We start from the raw sequence: 26686 nt of genomic DNA on the forward strand, positions 1-26686 counted from the left end.
CCAAGCAGGGAGCCTGATGTGGGACTCGATCCCAGGACCCTGGGACCATGACCTGAGCCGAAGGCAAGCACTTAACCAACTGAGCCACCCAGGCGCCCCTCAATCTGTCTTATTTAGGTCGAAAATAAATTGTGTTTGGTTCCTTGGAGAAAAAAAAAATTCTCTGCTTCAAAAAATATCTTCAAGAAAGTAAAATGGGGGCAGCTGGGTGGCACAGTTGGTTAAGCGTCTAATTCTTGATTTTGGCTCTTGTTCATGATCTCAGGATTGTGGGACTGAGCCCCCTGGGCTCATGCCTTTGTGCTCAGTGGGGAGTTTGCTTGAGATTCTCTCTCTCCCTCCCCACTCCATATCTAAAATAAATAAATAAATCTTAAAAAAAAAGCTAATAATACACTATATTGTTAATTAATTGAACTTAAAATTAAAAAAAAAGGAAACCCCCCCCCCCCAAAAAAAGAAAAGAAAATGACAATCCACAGAAAGGGAGCAAATATTTTCAAATCATGTATCTGTTAAAGGGACTTCTATCCAGAACTCTGTAAGAACTCTTATTAACTTCTATAAAGAACTCTTATAAACTCCATAATAAAAACACAACCACATAAAAAATGCTCAAAGAATCTGAAAACAAAATACACATATGCAAAAAAAGCATATGAAAAGATGCTCATTATCACTAGGAAAATGAAAGTCAACCACCCAGTGAGACACCACCTCACACCCACTAGGAGAGTTATAATGAAAAAGATAGATAACAAGTGTTGTGAGGTTGTGGAGAAACTGGAGCCCCTCATACATTATTGGTGGGGATGTAAAACGGTACAGCCACTTTGGAAAAGAATTGGTCAGTTTCTCAAAATGTTAAAGAGACCCAGCAATTTCCCTTCCAAGGGAAAGGAAAAGAAACGTCCAAAGCAGCACTATTCATAATAGCAACAAAGCAGAAACAAGAAAATGCCCGTCAAAACTGGTCGAGGGATAAACAAAATGTGATAGATCATACAACAGAATATTAGCCAGAAATATAAAGCAACAGGGCGCCTGGCTGGCTCAGTCAGTAGAGCATGGGACTCTTGCTCTGAGGGTTGTGAGTTCAAGCCCCATGTTGGGCATGGAGCCTACTTTAAAAAAAAAAGAACAAATAAGAAGTAACAAAGTACTGATCTATCCTACAACCAGGATGAACCTCAAAAACATGATGCATATGTGACCTCTCTAGAAGAGACAAATCTACACAGAAAGAGTAGATCAGTGGTGACCTGGGCAGGGCAAGAACAGAGTGACTGCCAAAGGGCTTGAGGCAACTTCTGGGAGTGACGGAAGTGTCCTAAAATTGGACTATAGTGATGTCTGCACAGCTCTGTAAATCTACCAAAAATTATTGAATTGTTCACATACAATGAGTCAATTTTATGGTATGTAAATGAGAAGACTGTTTTAAAAAAATCTACAAAGACACCTCAGAATAAAACATCAGAATATCTAGGATAGGGGGAAAACAGTAGCCACAATCCTACACAACTTAGCAATAACATACACTAGGAAGACAATGGAAAACATCCTCAAAGTCCTGAGCTACATAGGGCTCAACTGTGAAGAGCCAAACTGTCATTCAAGAGTGCCATTTTCCAACACGTCAACACCAAGGCCACACTATTTACTCACAGATGCCAATGGAAATACAACCAAACTACTTACAACTAGATTCCAGCAAACTCCTGATATCAAAACCAGGTTGCCAATTTGTCTTCATTTCATTTAAAGAGAGATACGGAATTCCAGGAAGTAGGAAGCGTATAATCCAGATTTTTAGTATACACACACACACACACACACAGACACACACACACACACACACACACACATTTGTTTTCTTCGAGTTCTATGGGGCCCTTTTGCTGCTTTCGATCACAGAGAGGCTAGCATAGGGGTTTCAACCACCATGAACTGAAGCAGCTTTCCAGCTAGAGAATTCAAAGAGACAAGCCCTATTTCCTTTTCCCTTCATGGGAGCCAGATATCTAAGAATGGAGACACAAGGGAAGAGAAATTTCAATGAACACACACAACAACAAAGACATGGTTCACAAAAATAGTTTGGAAAAGACTCAAAGCTCAACAACTCCCCCAGAAGGATAAACTTATAAAGATCCACACGGAGATACATCATAGTTAAAGTGTTGAAACCCAAAGACAAAAACAGAGTTTTGAAAGCAAGAAGAGACAAGCGACCTGCCACATTCAAGAGATTCACAGTAAGAAGCAGTCCAATGTAATCAATCAACCAACCACCAAGTTGCTGGCTGAGGAGCCTAGACAACACAGCCATACTGGAGACTCCGTGTTGCTCTCCAGATTGGGTGTGCAGCAGCGGCCGTGGCCAGGCTGGCCTTGGTGAGTTGAAGTCCATGTTGCTGAGACCCATCATGACTTCCATCTCTGTCACCGTGGTCACTTTGCTCATGGGCCTACTGGGCAACTGCAGGAGATGCTGGGGAAACAGGCTGGCTGGGATCCAGGGAAAAGGTCATCCTAGCCACTTGATTATCACAATCCTCCTCTGCTGAAGAGGCTCTGGTGAGCGTTCACATGGGATACATCTTTGCCTTTTGTCCCACTCAGAGAAGTCTATCCATATACTTCTACCCCAGACCTCCCTGTCATGAAGTTTCCAATCATGTTTCTGCCATTCCCCAAACATCCAGCCAAACCACTGGCCACAGCCAATCAGTACGCAGTTGAGCCTCTAGCCGTTCCTCCTTCCAAGGAAACTGTTGAGCAGAGTAGCACACAACGGTCACCAATCTCAGGGGCCTCCAAACACGTCTGCCCACAGCCATCTTGGAGTTACCACAGAACACAACATGGTCAAGCACTGGATGGAGCAATGCCTTACCCAGCTTTACTCACATGGAGAAGAGACGGAACAAAATCAGGTCCAATGTAGGCACTGGTACCTCACGGACATCAGGTGCCCTGGCAGCCGATGCAGGACAACCGGCTTATGTACATCCCTCTAACGCTTCAGCTCAAGGACCAACCCCCCACCCCCCAACTATGGAGTCTGAAATACAGAAGACTGGAGGTGTGCCTGAGAGCCACTCACATGCATGCTTCTGTAGAACAAAAGAGCACTGGTAGAGCTTGTAACAGGGAAAGCCATTTCCCTACTAGGGGATAAGTCTGGCACAGGCTATGTGTCCCAGGCCTAAAACCCATTCTTATGAGGCTGAGAGTGCGTCAAAAGACTTTATGCACAAGACTGCCTTTCCAACACAATGAATTTTCAGGTGCATGGCTTGAAGTTCAGCCCACTGGGAGGATTTCTGAGTCATGCCTGCATATTGCACAAAACCATCTGTAAACCAGGCTCCACAATTTTCCTCCTCAGTCAACTGACTGTAGGGTGTTCCCCAGGTAGGGAATGTGCCCTCAGTGCAGGCTGGGAGAGAAAAGGCGGTATGGCAGGAGTGGGGGCCATGTGACCTAGCCTATGCTTTCAGGGCCTGCTAGAGCCTGATCTCCTGTAGCAGGGCTCTGTTCTGAAATCCTACACTGTGACTCCCTATAAAGGTCCGCAAAGGCTCCAAAGAGCACCTTTGTCTACCGCAGATACTTGGAGCGCCACTGGATCTGCTGGATCATGTGGCCCAGGTGGCACCTGGTCCTGCTACAGAGCCTTCTTATCCCGGACCCCACTCAAAACTAGCAACTTTTCAAGTCACTTGGTAACTGGCCACAGTAGCACACCCAAATGAAGAGTATGTCGCTTCCAAAATGCTAAGGGGCTCACTAGGTGCCATGTCTCCTTTTAGTTTTGTTTTTTCTTTTGTAAATTTTATTTTATTTGAGACAGAGAGAGAGAGCATGCACAAGCATGTGTGTGAGTGGGGGGCAGAGGAGAGGGGGTAGGGAGAGGGAAAGAATCTCAAGCAGACTTCCAACTGGGTATAGAGCATGATGTGGGGCTCAATCTCATGACCCTGAGATCATGACCTGAGCTGAAACCAAGAGTTGGATGCTTAACCGACTGTGCCACCCAGACACCCCAAGTGTGTCTTCCTTTTGGTTGTAGGAAGAGCCAGATGCAAAATCTATCCTTCACCATAAAGAAGATACTTCAGCAAGCCCCACTGGATCCCTAGAAATTTCAATGAGGATGAAAGTATCTAATTTGTCAGATTTCTTTCCCACCTCTGACAAGCAAACATCTTTCCAGTGCATCTAGAGTAGCTGCTACTTCTTACTTGAGCCAGTCCGCACGGTATCCCCCATGTAATGGGCCAGCATGCTATCCTGTGAAGGGAGAGACAGTCAAGGGCCCTGTGACATAAAGCATGACACAGGGCTGGAGAGCTGGTATACCCCTGAGGTGGGACGATACAATGCACTGCTGGTGGCTGAAAGCAAGCTGATCTGGTGGTCCTTCCTAAGAGCATTTGCCAGACAGACCACTGCAGAGAACGTTCCAGAGGATGTGTTCATTTGCTCAAGCATTGGGAACAGCAACTGCAATGAAGAGTACCACCTGGTAAGTTTAAGACAATCCATCTTTGTTCTGCACCGTCGAGTGAGTGAGCTGAGTGCAGATGATGCAGGCTCACTATCCATGCACCCTTCCAGTCCTTGATGGGGGCACTGATCTCAGAAATCCCTCCAAGAAGAGGTTACTATTCTAGGCAGTCCAGAGGCTGCCACTTGGCTTGGCCACCAGAACAGCCCTCACTACACAGGTCAGGGAACCAGTGTGCGATTCTGCCTGCTGCTGGATGATGTGCTCCAGGACTGGGATGGGTTCGGGGCCTACTGGGCCCACTGTGACACTACGAGGCAGACCTCAGTTAGAACTCCACTGATCCCTTGACCCCCAGAAGCCCTACTCTGACTGGTCTGCTGCCATCAGGTCACTTCCAGCATCCAGGGGTCCCAAAAAGTCTGGTGGCTTCCTGCTCCCCAGTGCACGGCCACCCTGGTTAAATGCCACAAGTCCCGTGGGGGAAGGCTGGGAGAAAGAACAAGGTGTAAACTTTAATTAATTAATTAATTAATTAATAAAGCTTTTATTTATTTATTTGAGAGAGTGAGAAGGAGAGACCGTGAGAGAGTACAAGTGGGGAGGAGAGGGAGAAGCGGGCTCCCCACAGAGCAAGGAGCCTGATGTGGGGCTTGATCGCAGGACCCTGGGATCATGACCGAAGCCAAAGGCAGATGCTTAGCCAACTGAGCCACCCAGGGGCTCCCAAAGGTGTAAACTTTTAGGAGCAAACTGGGGTCCTTCTAGCCTCCCCATCATTCAAGGGGTTTCGAACCTGCAAACTCGGTCTTCAAGTCTGGGAGCTGATTCAGGGGCCATGACTGCTTTTTAATTCAAGTTAGAGGCTTGCTCACTTGACCTGGCCAAAGTATGAACTGGGTCAACTGGGGCACCCGGGTGATCCTGGGGTCCTGGGATTGAGCCCCACATCGGGCTCCCTGCCCCTCTCCTTGCTCGTGTTCCCTCTCTTGCTATGTCTTTCTCTGTCAAGTAAATAAATAAAATCTTAAAAAAAAAGAACTGGGTCAACTGCCCATCTACTTCTCCTCCAGGAGCACAGGTCTCTCGGGGTCAGAGTATTCTGATCACGGCTTTGGCTCTGCTGTCCGTTATGGTGACCATCCCCACTTGTCTTCAGTGGCCAAGGGCCACTGCCTGGCCCAGCCACCCCAGAATCTAGTTATCCCTGCCTCAGAACCCTCTGTGTGGAAAAAGACAGAATTCCAGGGACCTCTGAAAACAGGCGTGAAGTTGGGCCTCAAACCCCAACAGACTGGAAGTTCATTTAACGAGAACCCACCTGGTGCTGCTAGGCCCCACCTCCGTCTGGTCACCACTGCAGGGGGCGTGGTGAGCTGCGAGCAGGAAATGGGAGCAGAGGCCTCCCCCAAGCAGGAGGCACACCCCAGGCCCTTCCTGCAAGAGGCTTTCCAGAAAATCCTGAGAGATAAGAGGACAGTAACCCACAAAGTAACAACAGGCGGCTGCTATTCAAAAGAAACATTTGGAGATTAAAAAATAAATCTTAGAAATTAAAAATATCACAAAAATGGAAGGGTAGGAGGAAGATGAAACTCAAGAAATAGTAGAACAAAAAGACAAGGAAAAAATGAGAACGCTATCAGAAGATCAATCCAGGACGGCCGATAACCAGACAACGGGCGTTCCAGAAGGAACACACATTAAAACTGAAAGGCAGAACCGCATCACATGCTCACCGAACACCTGTGCCAACGACCCCCAAGAGCCAGGAGACCCCCGCGAGGAGCACTCGATGGCGGCTCTGTGGGAGCTCGCTGTGGAACCGCGGCACGTGTGGCCCTGTGCATGCCCCTCCAGCTTGGGCTTTTGCAGTTCAGTGCTCCCTGCATTTCTGCTACTTTACCCATTTAAAAACTCTTATAAATGTTGCTTTTGTACACATCTACTTTCAACTTGGTTTTGTGTTATTAACATTGCTTTGAGGTGGATCCAAGTCAGTCTGTGCAGATCTAACAGGAATCAGTGCCTTGAATCCGAGTTGGCAGTGATGTGGGAAACAAAGGCAGAAGGAAAGGCAGATAAAATGTTTTGTCCTTCTACCCTGCAGCCTACTGACAAATACTGCGTTATTGTTAATGCCTGGCTACAAGGAAAAACCACCTTGGTCTGACAATAGCAAGGGCTCTGGTAACCCATGTCGTCCTTAGCAGATGAAGATCCTTTTGGAACCTCCCTTTACTCCCCACCCCACCCCAAAGTACAGCATCATTTGCTCCTCATGCCCCCCAGCAGCAGCTCTTTCCGCCCACGGGTCCGTCCCCGTTTTAATAAAACCACCATTTTGCACTGAAGACATCTCAAGAATTCTTCCTTGGCCGTCGGCTCTGGACCTCACCTCTTTCCAAAAACTACATAGTAGTGACTGTTTACTGCATCCCCTTGAGGATCGACTGACTACAGCTGCCTCAGTGAATGTGCCCAGCCACACACGCTGGGCTTCGTCATGGGGTCTGTGCACCTTCGGCTTAGCTAGGTCTTGCCAGGGGCCGAGCCAGGTCCCATCAGTGACAGCGACACAAGACATCTCGTCCCGACCCACACCCTGACCGTCAGTCGGTGTTGTCCCACATCTGTACTTGTTGGTTTAATTTACCTTTCTCTAATTACTGGGGTGCCAGTACCTCCCTTTCATGGGCTGGGCTCATCTGCTTAAAAACAAGGCCGTGTGCCCTGGCCTCCCTCTGCCCCCTTCCCAGTGGCTGGGAAGAGTGCTGCCAACAGCTTCTGACGCAGCCACGGAGCCAACATGGGGCCCCGGGGCGTGACCCAGAGCAGAGCCTTCGACCTGCCCGGGACGCCGACCTTCCCCTGCACCTCTGTGTGGGGGAAATAGCCTCCCAGCCTCTGTAAGCCACAGGATCTGAGGATCTCCGTGACGGCAGCCGACCCTACACTCCAATCAACGGTCCTGCCCATTTTTCTACCGAACTGCTTTTTCTCATTCTGGCATATGAGCTCTCTACCTAGCTGGGTATGAATCCCCGGGTGAGAATACAAATGGATACTACAAGCATCTTCTCTAGCCTCAGGTTCATCTTTTCACTTTTGTAGTGGTTTTTTTTTTTTTAAGATTTTATTTATTTGACAGAGAGAAACACAGTGAGAGGGAACACGACCAGGGGGAGCGGGAGAGGAAGCAGCAGGCTTCTCGCTGAGCAGGGAGCCCGATGTGGGACTTGATCCCAGGACCCTGGGATCACGACCCCAGCCAAAGGCAGACGCCCAACGACTGAGCCACCCAGGGGCCCCATCAGTTGGCCCTTCGTTAAAAGAACATTTCTAAATTGCCAGATTGTTCTCCAAAAGGATTAACCAACAGACATTCCCAAACAGCAGTGTGTGAAAGCGCTTATTCACTATCCTCCAGCTGGTACTGTGTATTCTTCCTTTAAGTCTTTTTTTTTTTAATTCTTATTAACCTGATCATCGAAACCTAGATTTTTATTATTTTAATGTTGACATAGCCCCCCAGTGGAGGGCTGGGGTCGGGCCTGCTCTGGGATGCCGTGTGGCGACCCCAACTCCAGCTCACGTCTGAGTCCTGGGGAGGATTCTCTGCACGCCACCAGCAGGTGAGGGGAAGACAGCACACAGATGGGGTGGGAGGCTTTCAGAGACCAGGCCTGGAAGTGACCTACATCACTCCTGCCCACCACTCAGTCCCATGACCTCCCGCACCCCATCATGGCACGGAAGGGCAGAAACTGCTATGTTCCCAGAACCCAAACTCACAGAGGTCTGAGCACCTTCCACCTCAGTTACCACAGGCACCCCTCTTAAGGGTAAGATTTGGGGCCGTTCCCTGCAGCACTAGGTCTTTCACCATGCAGGCACTTAGGAAAGAATATCCCAAGATAGCCACAGGTGGTAACTGCAGACTGGGGTCACTCAGGGCCAGGGGTTCTCAGCACCAGCGGCCACGTGTCCCTGATGTGAGATAGCATTGCCTACGCTCAGGGCCCATCATGAGAGGCCGCCACCTTGTCATGAGCTCTGAGGCAGCCCTCCCAGCGCTAAAATCCCTTTCACATTGCACACGACTTAGAGTCAGGGCAGTGCTTGGCAAACTGGGGTCTTTGGGACCAGCCGGGGGGTCTGTTTCTTCACAACAGCACCACGGCACTACTTGGTTTTTCACCCTCGCTCTCCTGCATGTGTGGGGAGCGCCCGGAGGCCCCGGGACACAAGATCACCCGGGGGGGGGCAGGGGGGCAGGCTGCAGAAGCAGGTGGAAAGACCTGGCCATCTCTGACACGGCCCACTCTTCCCACTAAACATGTCTGCTTTATCAAAGCTATTTGTCATTGACAAGGTGATTTCCGTTACTAGGTCATGGGTTCATTATCGCACTTTTTCAACAGACAAATACTTTTTTAATTTCTTAGTTTTTAAAGAAATACGGCAATGTTGGCACACACAGCCACATAAACAAAAGCTCCGTGGGGCCCCCACTGTTTAGAAGGCTGGAGGGGGTCCCTGGTTTGGGAGTGGCTGGTGTCGCAGCAGAGCCAGCAGCTCCTGGAGCCAAAGAGCTTCAGCTCAAACCCTGCGGCCACATGGCCGTGCAGAACAGCAACTTCATGTGTGTGACCTGGCCCCTCGGCCTGTTTCCCCCATAGGATGAAACGAGGTAGCCTTCCTTATTCACACAAGACTGGAGCTCTGCACCAGGCACAGAATGTGTCCCTCACCAACGCCCACCCGGCGTCACTGCGCACGGCAGGGGCGTGACCCGTGTGTCAGAAACACCCCCTGTACCTGTCAGCCACATCCAGGTCAGATTCCATCTTGTCCAGGCCCTTGGTGATGCTGTCCAGCTGCTCGCCCTGATGGTGGAGGACTCGGGCTGTCTCTTCCAGGCGCTTCTGGGAACAGGCCATCAGACCAGTCAGCTGCTTCCCCTTGGTCACAGGGAGCGGTGCTTCCGATGGAGACAGCAGCAGCTCTCTCCAGAAATGCTCGATGATGGTGAAGACTGCATTCCGACTGGGCTGCAAGGAGCTGAACCAGTGCTTGAGGTGGTCCTTCTCCAGGACGGTGAGAGAACTGAAGACAAAGTGAGAAGCCTCCTTCTTGATCTCAATCACACTAGACAGGGGGAAGCTGACCAGGGCCTCCCCGGTTTTATCAGTTGTAAATCTCAGGGAGTGAGAAGTTAACGAAAGCTTTCCAGGAACCCATCGCTTCTCCGGTTCTAAGTAGTAGGAGCAAGGCCAGGAGTGCACACAGACCTCTCTGCTCATCTGGCTCCCGGGCTGGTCTGCCCCACGGCCACGGCCACTCTGCCTCTGGAGGAGAGGGACAGGTTAGCGGATGGGTGGGGCGAGCGCGTGTCAGCACACTTGGACCACAGACAGGAGGACCGCTCGGGGTGCTGAGTACACCGGGGACTCCCACCACCCAGGACTGGCAGGATGGAGGCCCACCCCACCCGAACCAGGGTCCACGGCTCGATGCGACTGCCACCCCAGGATCCTTCACAAGAACACCACTTCTGCTGTGACAGCCCCACCAATACACGGTCCTCTCATGTTCCTACGCTAACACTCTCCTCTCGAAATCTTCATCATAAAGGAAGTAATCCTACAGGCAGACCTTTCCCTTCTTGCATGGCCCACAAATTCATCAAATTCTACGTAATTATCTAGCTCCGCGTACGTATCTGTACGTACGGTTTCACACGGCTGTAAGTAGTGAAGGTACACTGTTCACATCTACGGCTTTTGCATTTGCTAACAACGTTTGGGAAGTCAGGCATGATGGATGTGAGGCAATCCTGACAGAACACCACGTGCGCCCTTCTCACTGACCAGAGAAGCCCACAAAGCCAGGAAAGGAGGAGAACCTCGTGCAAGGTCAAACCACAGGTACGTGACGAGGACTTGGCTACAACTAGACTTGGGAATGCCTCGTGCACCTCCCTTGTGTGCAGAGGTCCAGCTGGGGCCTGTTGTCCACAATGCCCCTCCCCCCCGCCACGCCATGCGCACACACGGTTACGGCATAACCTCGTTTGTAAACACGGGAGAACAAGTCACTGCTATTATCTCTTACGATACTGAGAAGTGTGGGAGTCTCTGAATCCTGCCCATGGCTTCGAGGCCCCACAGGCCATGTGGGGCGGCAGGCACCAAGGTGCCAACACTGACATCGTCCCTGGCTCCTGAAGCTCAGCGTCCACAGAAACCCTCTGCATTTGTTCACTGAGTTATACTTAAAAGACCCAGACTTCTCCACGATGCCACATCAAGTAACCAAGGCTGGGCAAGACAAGAAAAGAGCTTGCATGGCATGGAGCGTCCTAATTACACGGAATCCAAGTGCCTGGAGAGTCGGCAGACAGCAGGCTCCCGTGTGACCTCAGGAGGGCTCTCTGAAGGGCCAGCCAACCCACAGTTCAGACCTGCTGAACACAGCACCGAGTTACCTCCTTGAGAGCTTTCACACACGTCCTACGACCACCTGGGGCACAGGTGCAGCACGGCGGCCTCTCCTCTGGGACGAGGTCTCTCACTGGAGAGAGGGAACCAGAAAGCAGACGTGTCCTGCTCAGACTTCTCTCCCCAGGAAGAGGGACATCCACCCAACACTGAAACAAACACAGACCACTGTGGCCTGCTGGCCTGGGACCTCTACTGGCACAGACCTGTGAGGTCCCCCGCACAGACCCGCCAGGACCGTTGTGCCACGGGGCCCCCGAAGTCATTCGGACTGTGGAGGCTGGGAAGGTCTCTACTCTCAGAACGGGGAATACTACCCACAGTTTCTGGTGTTTCCCAGTCCAAGAGCGAGATCGGAGGCTGGGTGCCTCGGCCCCACCCTGGACCATGCTCAATGTGCTGGTCAGCACCTGGAGCCAGCCTGACCCTCGTCCTCCCCGCTGAAGGGACCCTCCTGCCATTCAGCCACCCGACCACCACCAACTGTGTCCAACCCGCAGAGAGAGTCAGGGCCTGTGTTGTTCACCACTGTCCAGCGTTGGGGAGCTTGCTGCAGCTAGAGGCTGAGTCCCTACTAACAAGAGCCTGTACCCCGGGGGGACTCCCGAGCTCCAAGCGAGATGAGACACACAGGCTCCAGAGCGATGGAGTGTGGCACTGCAGGGTCTGAGGAGCTCCGCTCTGCCACGTGCTTTACAACCATGGAAAGTTCCTTCACCCTCTGGGCCTGTTTACCCACCACTCAAATGACTGAAGACCGAAGGACAACAGCAGCTCTGAAATATGCTAGAATTCAAAGAGAGGAGGACACTGAGGCGCCTGGCTGGCTCGGTCGTTAAGCGTCTGCCTTTGGTTCAGGTCATGGTCCCGGGGTCCTGGGATCGAGCCCCGAGTTGGGATCCCTGCTCCGCGGGAAGCCTGCTCCTCCCTCTTGTACTCCCCCCGCTTGTGTTCCCTGTCTCACTGTTTCTCTGTCAAATAAATAAATAAAATCCAAAAAAAAAAAACCAAAACACAAGGAGAGAAGGACAAGGAAAGAGGAACGAAGCAGAAACGCAACACCTCTCACTAAGGTGCTACACGTGAGGACTGTGAGAGCAGCCCTCGGGTTTGAGGATTCCAGGAAAAAGCAAGCGGAGAAACCTGTGGCCAGCACGCTTCCTACCACACCTTTCCGAGACGCAGTGAACAAGATGAGGGGGAGGGCCAGAGCGGGAAGGACATGCCCACGGCCTCCCTCTCCCTCAGCTGTGAACTCACTGGCCACACCTGTCCCCGGGTGTCCCGCCTGTGCCCGGCCCCCCACTACCGATGGCAGGAAGAAGCGCCCCTGCTCCCTACAAGGCTGGGCCTCGCTCTTGTGCCCTCGATCCCAACCCCTTCCAGCAACACCGACCTCTCCGTCCTTCCGACACCGGGGCCCAGACGGCAAGTACCTTAGGCTCTGTGAGCACACGGTCCCCGCTGCAAGAGCGCAACCCTGCAGCCGTACAGCGGGAGCAGACAGCGGCGCACAGAGACAGAGGGCTGTGGCCGTCCTCATTCACAAGACAGGGGGCCACCTCGCTCGCCCTCCCCTGCCCTGGACCCTCATCAGTTTGCACAGACGCCCTAAGCTCTCCACCTTCGGACAGACCAGCAGACCCCTCCCCACAGCCCCACAGCCCCCTCCCGCTGCCGCGCCTCCCAGAGACACCCACCGCGCCTCCCACCACCAGGTACCCCCCACCCGCGGACACGCTGCTCTGCCCAGGCCTCCAGGTGGGGCCAAATGCAATGCCCACCTCTGTCCGTGCTAACCTCTGTCCGACACAGCTGCCCGTCTGGAGATAGACCATGCTTCCTCCCTGGCCTCCCACCCCCAGGCCCGGGAGCCTCAGGGGCCCCCTCTCCTCTCCTGCCCCAGCACCCCACCACCCCATGGCCAGCTCCAGGGGCTCCTTTTCCCCTGTAACAGACCTTTTGCTGATCACACAGCACTTGCCACAGCTCCCAGGAGCCTACATGTTGACAAGCTCAGTCTACGTGCTGGAGAAGGCAAACCTAAGGAGAAGGGTGCCTTGGGCACAATGCCAGCACATCGTGGGCACCAGGTAAATACGTGGAAACAGCGACCGTGTCCACCGTGGACGGCTTTCCTCCCCCCACCTGCTGACCCGGGTCTCTGATCTATGCTCTGTTCCTGGAGACCTTGTTCGGTCCTCACCTGTTATAGTCTGGAACCCACGTCGACCTGCGCTGACCCTGGGAATGGAGCTGAATGACGACAGGAAGTTCTCGGGGCAGCACCCCAAGAAATGCTCGTGGGGAGACGTGAGCAGGCACGTGGACGGAGCGCACGACGCCCCGCATTCTGTACGAGGCACTGTTGTATATGAATGTCTTTTAGCGCCTGCACCAGGCCTGTGCCCTGGAGTGAGCCTCAGCATCAAGTAAACACCCTATTTTTAGTCAGTTTCCAAAGGCACAGACCCAGCAACATTTTACACAAGTTCCAAGGACTCCTGAACACAAGGAGGCCTGGAGGCAGAACAGTAGGAGCACTGTCTCCCGGCGCCGGTGGCCACCTTTTCCATTACCTCCACCTCCTGCTTCTCAGAGGCTCCCACTCTCAACCTGGGAGGTTCAAACGTGCGGGTGTCTCTGGGCCACAACGCGGCCTATTCACATGGCATGCACCATCCTTCTCACCCTCGGAAAGGAGATCGAGGACCTCTCTGTACTCCCACTGCATTTCCGACCACACCCTAGCGTGAAAGTCCCCTCCGGCCGTGTGGACAGTGCAATGCTGGGGCACGTCAGGGCTCAGAGCAGCATCCTGCCCCCCACGTTCTGACTCAGTGGGTCCGAGTGGGGCCCAAGAAAGTACATCTCTCACAGTTCCCAGACGATGCCAGGACTGCTTTCCAGGGGCCTTCGAGGGACACGGCCCATGTTGTGGTCCCAGCTCCAGCACCAGAGGGCCACCGTGTGGACTAGAGGGAGCACAGCACGGAACATGGGGTCCCACCTCCTACCCTGGCTTCCTGGCTCAGCTGCCTCAACAATCCTGGGGAGCACGTGGACCGGCTGGCCCAAAGCCTCCCCCTTTTCAGGAAACCTGGTTTTAAGAACTGAGCTTCAGGAGCCAGACTCCCGGGATCCTTCCCAGACAACACCTATCTCAATTTCACATTTCTCCCACCACACACACTTTAAACCACATTTTCTCAAGCTTCAGACACTGACAAACACTCTGCTTCCCACACTTTTCCCAACTGCCTCCCGTGATCTGCATTCGCCACAACTGAAATCTAATTATTAAGGAGCATCCAGTCGATTTGTGGCAAGATGTGGACAATATATGATTAAAAAAAAAAAAGCCTAAAAACAGCTGAGGCTTACGTACGCAAACTTCCACATGTACAAAATATAGATGTGTCAGGGAAATTCAAATCAAAACCTCAATGAGATACCACCTCACACCAGTCAGAATGGCTAAAATTAATAAGTCAGGGAACGACAGATGCTGGCGGGGATGTGGAGAAAGGGGAACCCTCCTACACTGTTGGTGGGAATGCAAGCTGGTGCGGCCACTCTGGAAAACAGTATGGAGGTTCCTCAAACAGTTGAAATTAGAGCTACCATTCGATCCAGCAATTGCACTACTAGGTATCTACCCCAAAGATACAAATGTAGGGACCCGAAGGGGTACGTGCACCCCAATGTTTATAGCAGCAATGTCCACAATAGCCAAACTGTGGAAAGAGCCAAGATGCCCATCGACAGATGAATGGATAAAGAAGAGGTGGTATATATACACAATGGAATATTATGCAGCCATCAAAAGGAATGAGATCTTGCCATTTGCAACGACGTGGATGGAACTGGAGGGTGTTATGCTGAGTGAAATAAGTCCATCAGAGAAAGACATGTATCATATGACCTCACTGATATGAGGAATTCTTAATCTCAGGAAACAAACTGAGGGTTGCTGGAGTGGTCGGGGGTGGGAGGGATGGGGTGGCTGGGTGACAGACATTGGGGAGGGTATGTGCTATAGTGAGCACTGTGAATTGTGCAAGACTGTTGAATCACAGATCTGTACTTCTGAAACAAATAATGCAACATATGTTAAGAAAAAAGAAAAAGAAGAAGATAGCAGGAGAGGAAGAATGAGGGGGAGTAAGTCAGAGGGGGAGATGAACCATGAGAGACGATGGACTCTGAAAAACAAACTGAGGGTTCTGGAGGGGAGGCGGGTGGGGGGATGGGTTAGCCTGGTGATGGGTATTAAAGAGGGCACATTCTGCGTGGAGCACTGGGTGTTATGCACAAACAATGAATCATGGAACACTACATCAAGAACTAATGATGTAATGTATGGTGATTAACATAACAATAAAAAAATGAAAAAAAAAAACTACAGGTGTATGTGTGTGTGTACAAGGCGGGGGGAGGGAGAAGGAGAGACAGACATAAAATTAGCAAGCAGTGAAGGAATGCCTGGCGAGATAGCTGCATTTCAAAATGTCTTGAAAAGTCCGGTGTGGATGGGATTACAGGGGATTCCTCTCCACACTGACCGCCCCACATGTTCTCCCTGACTTCATGCCACTCACTGGCCCAGTGAGGAATTCCACATCTGGACCACCCCGGGCACAGCGAGGCCGCCTGGGAAGGCAGCCCAGCACACACAGCATCACACAGCCCTTCGCGCTGCTCCACCAGCCCACCTCACTGGTGTGCTCAGCCCCGCCCAGAACCCAGACGCTCCCAAACTCACCCTCCTCCCAGGCCCCCCTCTCCTCTGCCTTTCCCCACCTGCCGTCCTCCCTGCTCTCCGTCTGGGTAAGCTTTAGGATACGTGGGAAGAGTCCCCCTCAAGCCCCTCTCCAAAGCTCAGAGTCCCAACTGGGGACAACTCCCTTGCCCCACCCGCAAAGGTAAACAGGTGGCATCTTCCTCACTTAATAAAGGGGCGACATCTACCCCTCGTCCTCACTCGGAGTGCCCCTTTGTTCAGGAACGACATAACGTGGCATCCAGATTTTACAAGGCACGGCCACCAACTCAGAGCCGTAAACGCAGAGCTCCAGAACTGAGTCAGGCATCTCTCCCCAGCAGCCCGACTACAGGATGCATCTATCTGCTTTTCCCTCAGGGCGATGGCAGGTCTTAATCGCTCCCTCTTGCGCTTGCCCATGTATGAGACGTACTCCCCTGCCCATGCTCCGCATCCATGCCATCTGCCAGGCTCCCGTAGCAGCGAGCCCGCGTTCCTCCAGACTGATGGGGTAGCTTGGCGTCCGCAGAACCTTGTCTCTAACACGCTCAGACCCGGACATGTCACCCCTACCACGTCCCCACGCAGACGCCCCCCATTTCCGTCCTGCTGGCGTGGGCCTCAAGTTCTCACCTTTGATTCTCCACACCTGCATTTCAGGCCCCCTGTGCCCCCACCAGCCCCTCACCATCCGTGCCAGGCCCCCACCATCCCCTTAGGCCCCAGCAGCTCTTCCAGGTGCCTACAATCCCCTGGGCCCCCAATATCCCTTCCAGTGCCCCAGCATCCCTCTAGATCTCCAGCATCCCCTCCGGGCCCCCAGCATCCCCCTGGGCCCCCAGCATCCCCCTGGGTCCCCAGCATCCCTCTAGATCTCCAGCATCCCCCTGGGTCCCCAGCATCCCCTCCGCGCCCCCAGCATCCCCCTGGGTCCCCAGCATCCCTCTAGATCTCCAGCATCCCCTCCGGGCCCCCAGCATCCCCCTGGGTCCCCAGAATCCCCTCCGCGCCCCCAGCATCCCCCTGGGCCCCCAGCATCCCCCTGGGTCCCCAGCATCCCTCTAGATCTCCAGCATCCCCTCCGCGCCCCCAGCATCCCCCTGGGTCCCCAGCATCCCCTCCGCGCCCCCAGCATCCCCCTGGGTCCCCAGCATCCCCTCCGCGTCCCCAGCATCCCCCTGGGCCCCCAGCATCCCCCTGGGCCCCCAGCATCCCCCTGGGTCCACAGCATCCCTCTAGATCTCCAGCATCCCCCTGGGTCCCCAGAATCCCCTCCGCGCCCCCAGCATCCCCCTGGGCCCCCAGCATCCCCCTGGGTCCCCAGCATCCCTCTAGATCTCCAGCATCCCCTCCGGGCCCCCAGCATCCCCCTGGGTCCCCAGCATCCCCTCCGCGCCCCCAGCATCCCCCTGGGCCCCCAGCATTCCCCAGGACCCCACCTTTGGCCCCGGGGCCTCTCTGTCAGAACAGGAGAGGTTCTCATCGCGGCAGCAGTAGCAGGCGGGACTGAGCCGGGGGAGGGTCGGGAGGACTCTCGCACAGGCCCGACCGCAGACTGGGGGCGCCGCTTACCTGTGTCACTGGGGAGGCGCGAAGACGGCCAGACTCGGGTCCGGCCCGTTTCCGACGCCGGACACACCAGCCAGCCGCTCCAGAGGCGCTGTGGGACGCTCCCGCGCCTGCGCAGAACGAGGGCCGCGGGCTACTACGCGCGTGCGCCCAGGGCCGGGCGCGCCGGGATTCGTACTCCGGCGGGAACTCTGGCCGCATTCTCTCGATTCCGCTCGGCCGCGCCGGGCCGACCGCAAGCCCCGAGAGCCGGTGCCGCGCGGTTCTCGCTCCGGCTGGCACGGAGGCTGGGGAGCAGCCCGTGCCCGCTCCGGCGCCTGCTCCGGAAGTAGTTGTAGCAAGCACTTCCTTTTCATCTCCCCGTTTGAAGAGCAGGGAAGTGGGAGGCCGGAGGCGGGTGCCGGGCCGGGGATGGAGTACACTTCCAGCCCCAAGGCGCACATGCTCCTCCGAGACTACATCAGCGACTGGGAGGACTACATCCGGGGGGGCTCCTCCTCTCCGCGCGGCTGCCTCTACCTCAAGGACTGGCACCTGTGCAGGTAAAGGGGGCGGAGCGCGCAGAGCAGCTTGTCGTTTCCCCGGGTGGGAGTTGCGGTGCGCGCCCGAATCTGGCTCCCGCAGCGTGGTTGGAGGTTCTCCCCACCGCCGGGCCGGCCACGCTGCGTCAGGTGGGAACCCCGGTGGCCGAGGCCGCCTCTCCCGTGTGTCCTGGCTGCTGGACCCATCCTTGCGGGCTGCACGCCCTCTGACGGGGCGTACCTAGCTGTGCCTTTCCTGTCCGCTGCCCGCCGTTCCCGCTCAGGCCAGGTCTCACTCACCCTGGCCGCCCCAAGTCCCGCTCCACCCTGCTCAGCTCACTCACATTCTCAGCCGTCTTCCCAGCAAGGCTGCGCCCGAGCTGTGTAGCATCTCCGTCACGGACCAGCGGCTCGCCTGCCCTGCCCAAGGAGGCCTTCTGTGGTTCGAGCACACCCTTCTTCCACCCTGGGAGCTCCAACGAGGGGCCTCTGCGACATATCTCGCACTCGTGGGCAGCCACACCCCGGCTGCTTGGTTCCCTTGCTCAGAGGGGGTCCTTGGGTTGTGTCCATTCCCCTACCCAGCGGTGTGCTGGTCACAGGCAGAGACCCTCCTCCTCACACCCCAACCAGCTGGTACAGGGCACAGTACGGGCTCGAAGAGTTTTGTATAAATGAGTGAACGACTGAATTCTGGTTTTGCTGACGTGGAAACTAGGGATATTACAGTGAGTCACTCGCTTGTGATTCCCAAGACCCATCCAAGAGCATCTCGCACCGGCATATGCCGTGGATGCTCCCAGCCTCACAGCCTCTTGTCTGGCAGTGAGAGCTGGCCCCAGGGGGTGGACCAGGGACACCCAGACCCTGGTTGTGGCCCCCAGGGACTCTTGATCCAGCAGCACATAGGACTCCTAGACCCAGTGCTCCTGCACGGTGGGCGTGGGCTTCAAATAGGCAACAAGTGTGTTCTAGGTGTTACACGGGACGTTCCTGTCCGTTGTTTGAAGGTCAGTTTTGACTGAATATTATATATCTTCCCTGGAAACCCCAGAGCAAACAGAGCAGAGGGAGGCCAGACAGGCAGAGACGGCTCTAGGGGCCGTGATATCGGATTTGAGGGATGAGTGGCAGTCTGACATCCTGCAGAGGCATGGCGTTTTGGGGTACTACACGTGGTTTGGTGCTCCTCGGGCTCTCCCTGATCATGGCCTCTGACCATGAGTGATGTGTGAGCTACTCAGAAGCTTGTTCCAGTGCGTCGTTGGGAGAGCTCATTCTCTCTGGGGCTGGGTTGGTGTGCTTCTGTGTGTGTGGGGGGGGGCATTTTTCTGGTTGCGGGGATCAGGCTTTTGGACCAGGAGGAGTGGGGGGCTGTGGGGTAGGGGAGAAGGACCTCAGTGGACATGGGCCATAGTGCCTGGGCCACTGGTCGGGCATCCACTCGGCAGACTCGAGGTCACTGGCGGGGCGAGAGCGTGGACGAGGCCCACAGGTTCGGGAGAAGAGCGTGATGCAGATGAGGCACTTAGAGCACCAGCTCAACCAGAGGGTGGAATTCTGGATCTGGCGCAAGAGGGGTCTGGAACAATGGCGGTGCTGCCTGCACGGGTCATCTGAGTGGCATCACAACACCCCCAACGTCGTTTCCTCTGTTTACGACGGGGGTTCGTTCCTCGCCCGGGGCTCAGGTGGGGTCGCTTGGGCCTGTGGTCATGTGGTGGCTGGACTCGCGCAGGGTGGCCAGCCTCACTGTGGATGCTGGCTGCGGAAGGCAGCTCAGCGTCATCCGTGTCCTTCCACACCTCTGGTTGTCTCCTGCTCGGGGCACAGGGGCCAGAAGGTGGCCGCTCCTGCCCCGGCCCCCTGTCACTCACTGCAGGGCCCCCTGTCACTCGCTGCAGGGCCCCCGGTCACTCCCTGCAGGGCCCCCCGGCCGAGGACGTGTTCACCCTGCCTGTGTACTTCTCGTCCGACTGGCTCAACGAGTACTGGGACGCCCTGGTTGTGGACGACTACCGCTTTGTCTACATGGGGCCCGCGGGCCCCTGGTACCGTGCGTCCCTCCCAGCCTCCTCTCTGTGCCTTGTCCCTGCCCCACACGCTCTCCTCAACCCTCTGCCCTCTGCCAGAGCCTCTCAGAGATGCCTAGGCCGTGGGGAAGGCTGCCGGCCGTCCCCTTTCCAAGCCTCCATGCCTCCGTTGCCCCTGGGGGCTCTGAGATGGGGGAGGTGTGAGCGCTGGGGCCCCTGGGGCCCGTGTGCTCGGCCAGCCTTTCTGAAGCGCCAGACCACCTCTGGTTCAGTAGGCACCGACAGGAGGGTTCACACAGGTCACCGTTCCACGCCGACATCTTCCACTCCTTCAGCTGGTCTGTCAGCATCTGCGGGAGGAAAAGGTGGTTCTTCTTCCCTCCGGGGCAAGAAGAAGCCCTTCGGGATTGCCACGGTGGCCTGCCCTACGACGTGACCTCGCCCGCGCTGCTCGACGGCCGCCGTGTGCAAGCACTGCAGCCCACCCCTGGAGCTCACGCAGGAGGCAGGCGAGGTGGTCTTCGTGCCCAGCGGGTGGCACCACCAAGTCCACGACCTGGTAGGGTGGGCACAGCCCACCGCATGTGCGTGCCATGCGGCCCAGGCAGGTCAGGGAGACGCCCTGGGGTCCCACTGGTCCTTGCCCAAGCCCAGAGCGTCCATCTCCCGTTGCTCTGCCCCTCGGCTTGCCCAGCACACTCCTCGCCCTTGACACATTCTTAGATGCCCTTCCACAGAGAGAGGGCCAGGCGCACCCCTCCTGATCCCACAGTGGGCAGGCTGCCCTCTAGAGAGCCTGGGTATGGGATTGCACGGACCGGAGAAGGGCCACCAGCCCCCGTTTCTTCCCTGGGCAGCAGTGGATCCTTCTACACCGTGGAGCTTCCCTGGGAGCCCTGCTCTTGGTTAGCTGTGCGCTCAGAAGAATCCAGCCCCGTCTTTATGCTAGCACCTACCGGGAGACAGGAGCAGCCCTTCCTGGCCGAGGAGGGTTGCAAGGACCTCAGGCCAGGGCTGGGGGATGGTCTGGTGTGGACTCATGGGGACACCCACACCCCACCCCTTCCAGGAGGACACCATCTCCATCAACCACAACGGGGTCAACGGCTGTAACCTGGCCCATATGTGGCACTTCCTGCAGCAAGAGCTCCGGGCCGTGCAGCAGGAGGTCAGCCAGTGGAGGGACACTATGCCTGACTGGGACCATCACTGCCAGGTGGGCCAGCCTGGGCAGGAGGGAAGGACTGGGAGGGGCTCTGCAGGGCCAGGGCTGCAGGGTGGGGAGGGCGTGGGGCAGCCCTCAGGGCAGCCTGCATTCTCAGAGGAGGGCTTGTTCCGTAAGCTCAGAGCTGTGGCTTTGGGGACGTGGTAGCCGCCAGCCTGCCCGTGTGAAGGTCGGTGTGGTCCTGAGGCGGGTCACTGGGGCTTCCAGGTTGCAGGACTCAGACCCATCGCTGGCTGGCTCCCGGGTATCTCTGTTCCCATCCTCTGGGACTGGGCCCTGCCCATAGTCCTCAGACACTTGCCTGGCGCTGCGAGCAAGCCGCGGCTCACTGGTGCTCCTCTCTGGCCAGGTCATCATGAGGTCCTGCTCCGGGATCAGTTTTGAAGAATTTTACCACTTCCTCAAGATCATCGCTGAAAGGAGGCTGCTGCTTCTGGCGAAAGAGCTGGGCCCTGGTGACATGGAGGGCAGTGCGGGCAGGGGGCTGGGCCCCCAGCAGGCTGCTTTTGATGTCAGCCGGATTGCAGAGGTGCTGGCCTCCGTGGTGGCCCACCCCGACTTCCAGAGAGTGGACACTAGCGTGTTCTCACTGCAGCCGGGGGAGCTCCTCCAGCAGCTGGAGGAGGTCGTGGCTGCCACTGCCTCTCTTTAGGGCATGAGGCTTGCATCAGGCGGGGCCCCGAGGCACCGGCACGGAAGGCAGGCAGTCTCTTCCACAGCGCCTTCCAGAAATAAAGCTCTGTGCTGCTGTGTGGCATGGGACAGGTCACCTTCCCGCGGAGCCTCGTGGCCTCAGGTGCTCTTAGGGTGTGGTACTGTCCTGACTGTCCACTGGCATCCCCGGGACCCTGATGCCTGTGCAGAGGGTTTGGGCTCCCTGTCTTCATGAGGCTTAGCCAGGGCTGAGTGCTCTGGATCCAGTGAGGGGGTGGGTGGGGAGGTCCTGCTAAGTGAGATCTGCAGCCAGAAGGCCCGGAGTGTGCTGGGGACTCAGGCGTGGGGGCAGCATGTGGTTGGGATTCCTGGTGCCCCCAGCCTTCCCTCAGCAAGGACCAGCATCCCAGCCCGTAGGCCTCCCATCCACAGCAGTGCGAGGCAGCTGGCTTGTCCTGCAGGGTTCCCTCTGCAGTAGGACCACGCCCCTGCTTGGCTCCATCTTGCCCTGGAGCAAGCCCCTCCTGTGTAGGCCGGACATCCTGGGGCCCAGGACCTCTTGTGTCTATCCCACAGGAGAACCACTATTTACATGGAGCTTGCCGTCCCCCTACTGGCCTGTGCTTCCCCTTAGCCCCCATCCAGAGTCCGGAGCCAAAGATGTCTGTATGGTCCGGGCACCAGGCCAGGCCTCATACCCTTGTCCCTCGTGCAGGCCCCTAGGCATCACAGGTGCACCGTTCAGGGGCCCCTCAGGGTCGGCTGGCACCCGTGATTTTATGTCCCTCTTATTTGTGACAGCACTGCCTGTGCCCCCCAGGCCCCAGTGAGGGCTTGGACCTTGCCCCAGGTGTCCAGAGCCCCCTGTAGTCCCTCTCCCACCCTTCACATGTGCTGGCCATCTTAGGCCACCAGCAGTCGGTGCTTGGTTCACAGCCACTCTGCACTCCGTGTGCCACTCGACAGTGACAGTAGTAGGGTTCTGCAGGGAAATGGAACCCTCAGAATAGAGCGAGAGACGGTGGGGGCTGGTGAGTGAGATCTGCAGGGCAGGCCAGCAGGCCAGGGACTGAGGGGAGCGTGGACTTTGTGGTCTGGGGTCCAAAGTCTGCAAACTCAGGGTTAGTGTGTTGAAGTCTGAAGGCAGAATTGCTTCTTTGGGAAACCTCTGTCCTTGCCCTTAAGGCCTTCCACTGACTGGATGAGGCTCACCCAAATTGTGGGGGATGATCTGCTTTATCAAGGTCTGTGGAATTCAGAGCTAATCACATCTAAAGGATGCTTTCACAGCAGCATGGAGACTGGCGTTTGAACAAACAGCTGGGCACCGTGGCCTGGCCAAGTCGATGTGTCGAACTGGCCAACATAGTCACCCCCCTGTGCTCGCAGGGACTCAGCAGGCACGCTGCTCTGTCCCGTGCCCACCTCGACGCCCAGCATCTGCTCCTTTCCCAGCAGCCGCGGGCAGTCCCACAACCTCCCCGTGTGTAGCACTACCCCCCCCCCCCACTGCCTTCGGACAGTTGTGTCTGCACACGTCCCTGTGTGCCGTCCAGCCGTGCCGTGGCGCACACCGCATTATTCAGCAGTCACCCCTTGCACACGTGTCCTGTCAGCCTCCACCCCTGGAACTCCTGCTCTACCATGTCCTTGCTCCTCCCACGCATATCCCACGTGTCCCTCAAATGCTGGTACTCACGCTACTCTCAGGTGCACGGTGTGCACACTTGCCATGTGCGATCCAGTGCCCCCTGCACACCTACAGTGCCTCACATTTGCTCCTGTTCTCATCATCAAGCTTTTGTTTCTAGCACATCCACTTGGTGCTAGTAGACAATGTCTCACTGCACACTCACAGGCCAGGTGCAAACTTGGCATCGTTCTGCTGCTTGTAGTTCCCGTCTGCACAGCCGTGGTGTGCCGTCAAGTGGTGCTTGTGTGTTCATGGTGCGAACCCGTGACCGCTGCACACACAGCGATTCATCAGTTCCTTGCGCGTTCATGCTGTACCATCCAACCCACTAAACCACCCAGAACTGCCACGTGTGGTCCAGTAGCTGCTTGCTCCATGTTGCTCTAGCTTCTGCCCCCCTCTTGCACACCCACTTGCATTCAACAGTCTGCACAGTCACTGGGCCTGCACCTGAGCCGTGCTGTGTGTCCAGTTGCAGCCGTTGAGGAGGAGGGGCTAACTCAGCATTGTCCCCATCATTCACCCGTCTCTTGCCTCTGCAGGCTGTCTCTTCAGGGGAAGATGTCGGCAGTATGTCACCAGGTGCACTGGAGGTTCCCTGGCTTGCCTGGCTTGCCGTTCAGCTCCTCGTCCTGGGGAAGGACCTGGAAGGGCACTCCAGCAAGCTCAGGGTGTGTGTGTTTGCCACCTGGATTGGAGCCATTCCAGTGTTTCATTGGTGAGGCAGTTGCGTGCTGCCCGTGGATCATCATTTCTGGTAGCACCCCTCTGCTCAGGCTGCATTTTTCCGCCTCCTCGTGGGAAAAGTTTGCACCCCCATGACGTAACCAGGACACAGTCATGAGGTCTCAGCCAGACAGGAGTGATCACGGTGTACCTGATGGGGTGGGCGTTTCTGGGGTGAACAGTTGTGCAAGGCATAGATAGTGGTGATGCTGGAACTCCTTGTGTACAGGGAGCAGGGATGCTTATGGACTGAGTTGGAGCTTTGGCTCTAAATTCTGCATCACAAGTCTTTACCCTGGATAAGAAGCCAACAGGAAAAGGGGGTCTGAGGTCAGAGACAACCCCAGGAGGGTTTAAATCTAGGTAAAGCCAAAGATACAGACGTAGTGAAAAGAAGGGGCACCTGCCCCCCAACGTTTGTAGCAGCAGTGTCCGCAGTAGCTAAACTGTGGAAAGAGCCGAGATGTCCTTCAACAGATGAATGGATCAAGAAGATGTGGTCCGTATATACAACGGAATATTACTCAGCCATCAGAAAGGGTGACTACCCAACTGTTACATCCACATGGATGGGACTGGAGGAGATTATGCTCAGTGAAATAAGTCAAGCAGAGACAGTCTATTATCATATGGTTTCACTCATGTGGCACATAAGGAATAGCATGGAGGACCACAGGGGAAGGGAGGGAAAACTGGGAAGAAATCAGAGAGGGAGACGAACCATGAGAGACTCTGGACTCCGGGAAACAAACAGGGTTCCAGAGGGGAGGGGGGTGGGGGGATGGGGTAGCCGGGTGATGCACATTAAGGAGGGCACGTGCTGTGATGAGCACTGCGTGTTATACGCAACTAATGAATCGTGGAACACTACATCAAAAAACAATGTATTATACAGTGGCTAACTGAACATAATAATAAATCTAGGTAAAGGGTTGGCTGTGAGGCCCTTGGGGGAGGTTACGGAGGTCAAGTCCTGCCTGCCCTTGGTTCACTTACAAGTAATCTTCCCCTTGCCACGTTGCACATTCTCACCTGCTTCGTTTATTGTTCTTGGTTTTGTATGATTTTCCCCACTCAGGGCTGAGGCAATTCCGGAGTTCGATCTTGAACACCACAATTTCTCAATCGGTGGTCAGAAGAAATCTCAGCAACAGAAGCAGAGTGTGTTCCATCTTCCCCAATTGGAGCAGCTACTGTCCTGAGAAAGGAAATGGTCCTGGCAAGCACTATTTTTAAAGGCTCCCAAGTTTTAGTGGTTGCTGTGCTGAGAAAGTACCTTCAACCTCTAAATGCCAGGATTCTGGGAGGCCGTCTCTGCTCTTGTCCAGGGTCCCAACACTGAAGTGTCCTCTGAGCAAGGGGCACCTGGTGTATCTCAGAGCACCCAGAGCAATGTAGCTGGCCCTCCTCGCTTCTCTCACCTAATAAGCTGATAAGCCTGCAAGACTTTCTACTGAGTGAGGAGTGGGTCTGTGTTTCATTTAAACACAGAAAATGAAAGAACAAAATCACAACTCCCAGCTATGGTAGAAAGAGGATTTTAATGTAGAATTCAAAGTGTAGCTTTTGATATTTATGACCAATATTGTCCAAATCAGTAAAGATTTTTTTTTTTAACCTGTTGTACAAAAATTCAATTACCCTCTCACCTCTTCTGAAATCGTCCCTTCCCACCGGCCGCATCTCCTGTGGTCTCAGAGCCCTGGTGCCTGGCGTTTGCAGGGGCACCAGAGAGTATCGGTGGGACTCGGCTGCCCCTCCGCACCTGGTGAAGAGTGAGGTCCTTGAAGGGGGCCTCTCCTCTCCTGGGGGAGGGGCGGACAGGACTCTCGCTCACCATTGGCCTTGACGGTAGAATCTGAGATTCCATCTACGCTGAAAAAGTCTGGAGCAGTGCGAAGCAGTGTGGACCCTTGGGAGGGTTGTGGGCAGATGCAGACGTGAGTAGGGAACTGCAGTCATCAGACCCAGTGTGTGAGTGAGTGCTCTGTCGTGCCTGTGGGCACAGGGGCAGGGACCCATAGCTGTGCAGGGGTGAGGGAAATGCCTGGCTGCAGGCAGGGCACCATGCCCATTGGCTGTGTTCCTTGGCCAGGGTCAGCTAGTCCTCAGGGTCCTGGAAAGCAAAAAGTACCTAAGGCAGCAGGTGGTCCACAGAGTTCCAGGCTGGCCTGTCAACTGTCAGGCATTGTGCTCAGCCGTAGACCAGAGTCTGTGGTGACCTGTGCTTGCCTGCTGGGGGGCGGGGGTTGTGCTGGCCTGGGCCACTCCAGTCTGTAAGTGTTCAGCTATCTGGTGTCAGCCATAACCTAGAGATGGTGATCCTGAGGCTGGCATTGCCAGGGGTCAGTCAGATGCACTTCATGAACTAGAAACAAAGCAACGTAAATGTAAAAAAATGTTAGAGAGTAATGTAGTTGAGAACAGAAAAGCTGTAGAGAAAATCGGCAAAAGTTGTTTTTCTGAAAAGATGGAAAAAAA

General features: G+C 55.2%; 2 protein-coding genes across 4 annotated transcripts in view; one reads left to right on the forward strand and one right to left on the reverse strand.

Moving 5' to 3' along the window:
- The window catches only part of SNAP47 (synaptosome associated protein 47), a 47738-nt gene extending 30078 nt beyond the window's left edge, over positions 1–17660 (reverse strand). The window contains exons 1-2 of one of the 3 annotated variants that reach the window (XM_088020478.1): positions 17357–17658; positions 9338–9867 (exon numbers count right to left, since the gene is read on the reverse strand). In XM_088020478.1, coding sequence (XP_087876604.1) covers positions 9338–9867; positions 17357–17554 — 728 coding nt within the window. In that variant the 5' untranslated portion in view covers positions 17555–17658. Of the gene's footprint in view, positions 1–9337; positions 9868–17356 lie in introns of all 3 variants that reach the window. The other 2 variants (XM_088020480.1, XM_088020479.1) reach the window with 2 other exon arrangements.
- A 41-nt stretch (positions 17661–17701) lies between these two features.
- JMJD4 (jumonji domain containing 4) lies at positions 17702–25822 on the forward strand. The gene is given in 5 exon segments (XM_088020481.1): positions 17702–17895; positions 20207–20368; positions 20370–20466; positions 20977–21123; positions 21482–25822. Coding segments are annotated over 5 exon segments (840 nt in total). The 5' UTR covers positions 17702–17764; the 3' UTR covers positions 21785–25822.
- Positions 25823–26686: the final 864 nt, after the last annotated feature.

This window comes from Eumetopias jubatus, unplaced genomic scaffold (genome assembly GCF_037043125.1).
Source record: "Eumetopias jubatus isolate StellerSeaLion01/CBP00866 unplaced genomic scaffold, mEumJub1_p1.0 scaffold_30, whole genome shotgun sequence".
Taxonomy (NCBI): Eukaryota; Metazoa; Chordata; class Mammalia; order Carnivora; family Otariidae; genus Eumetopias; species Eumetopias jubatus.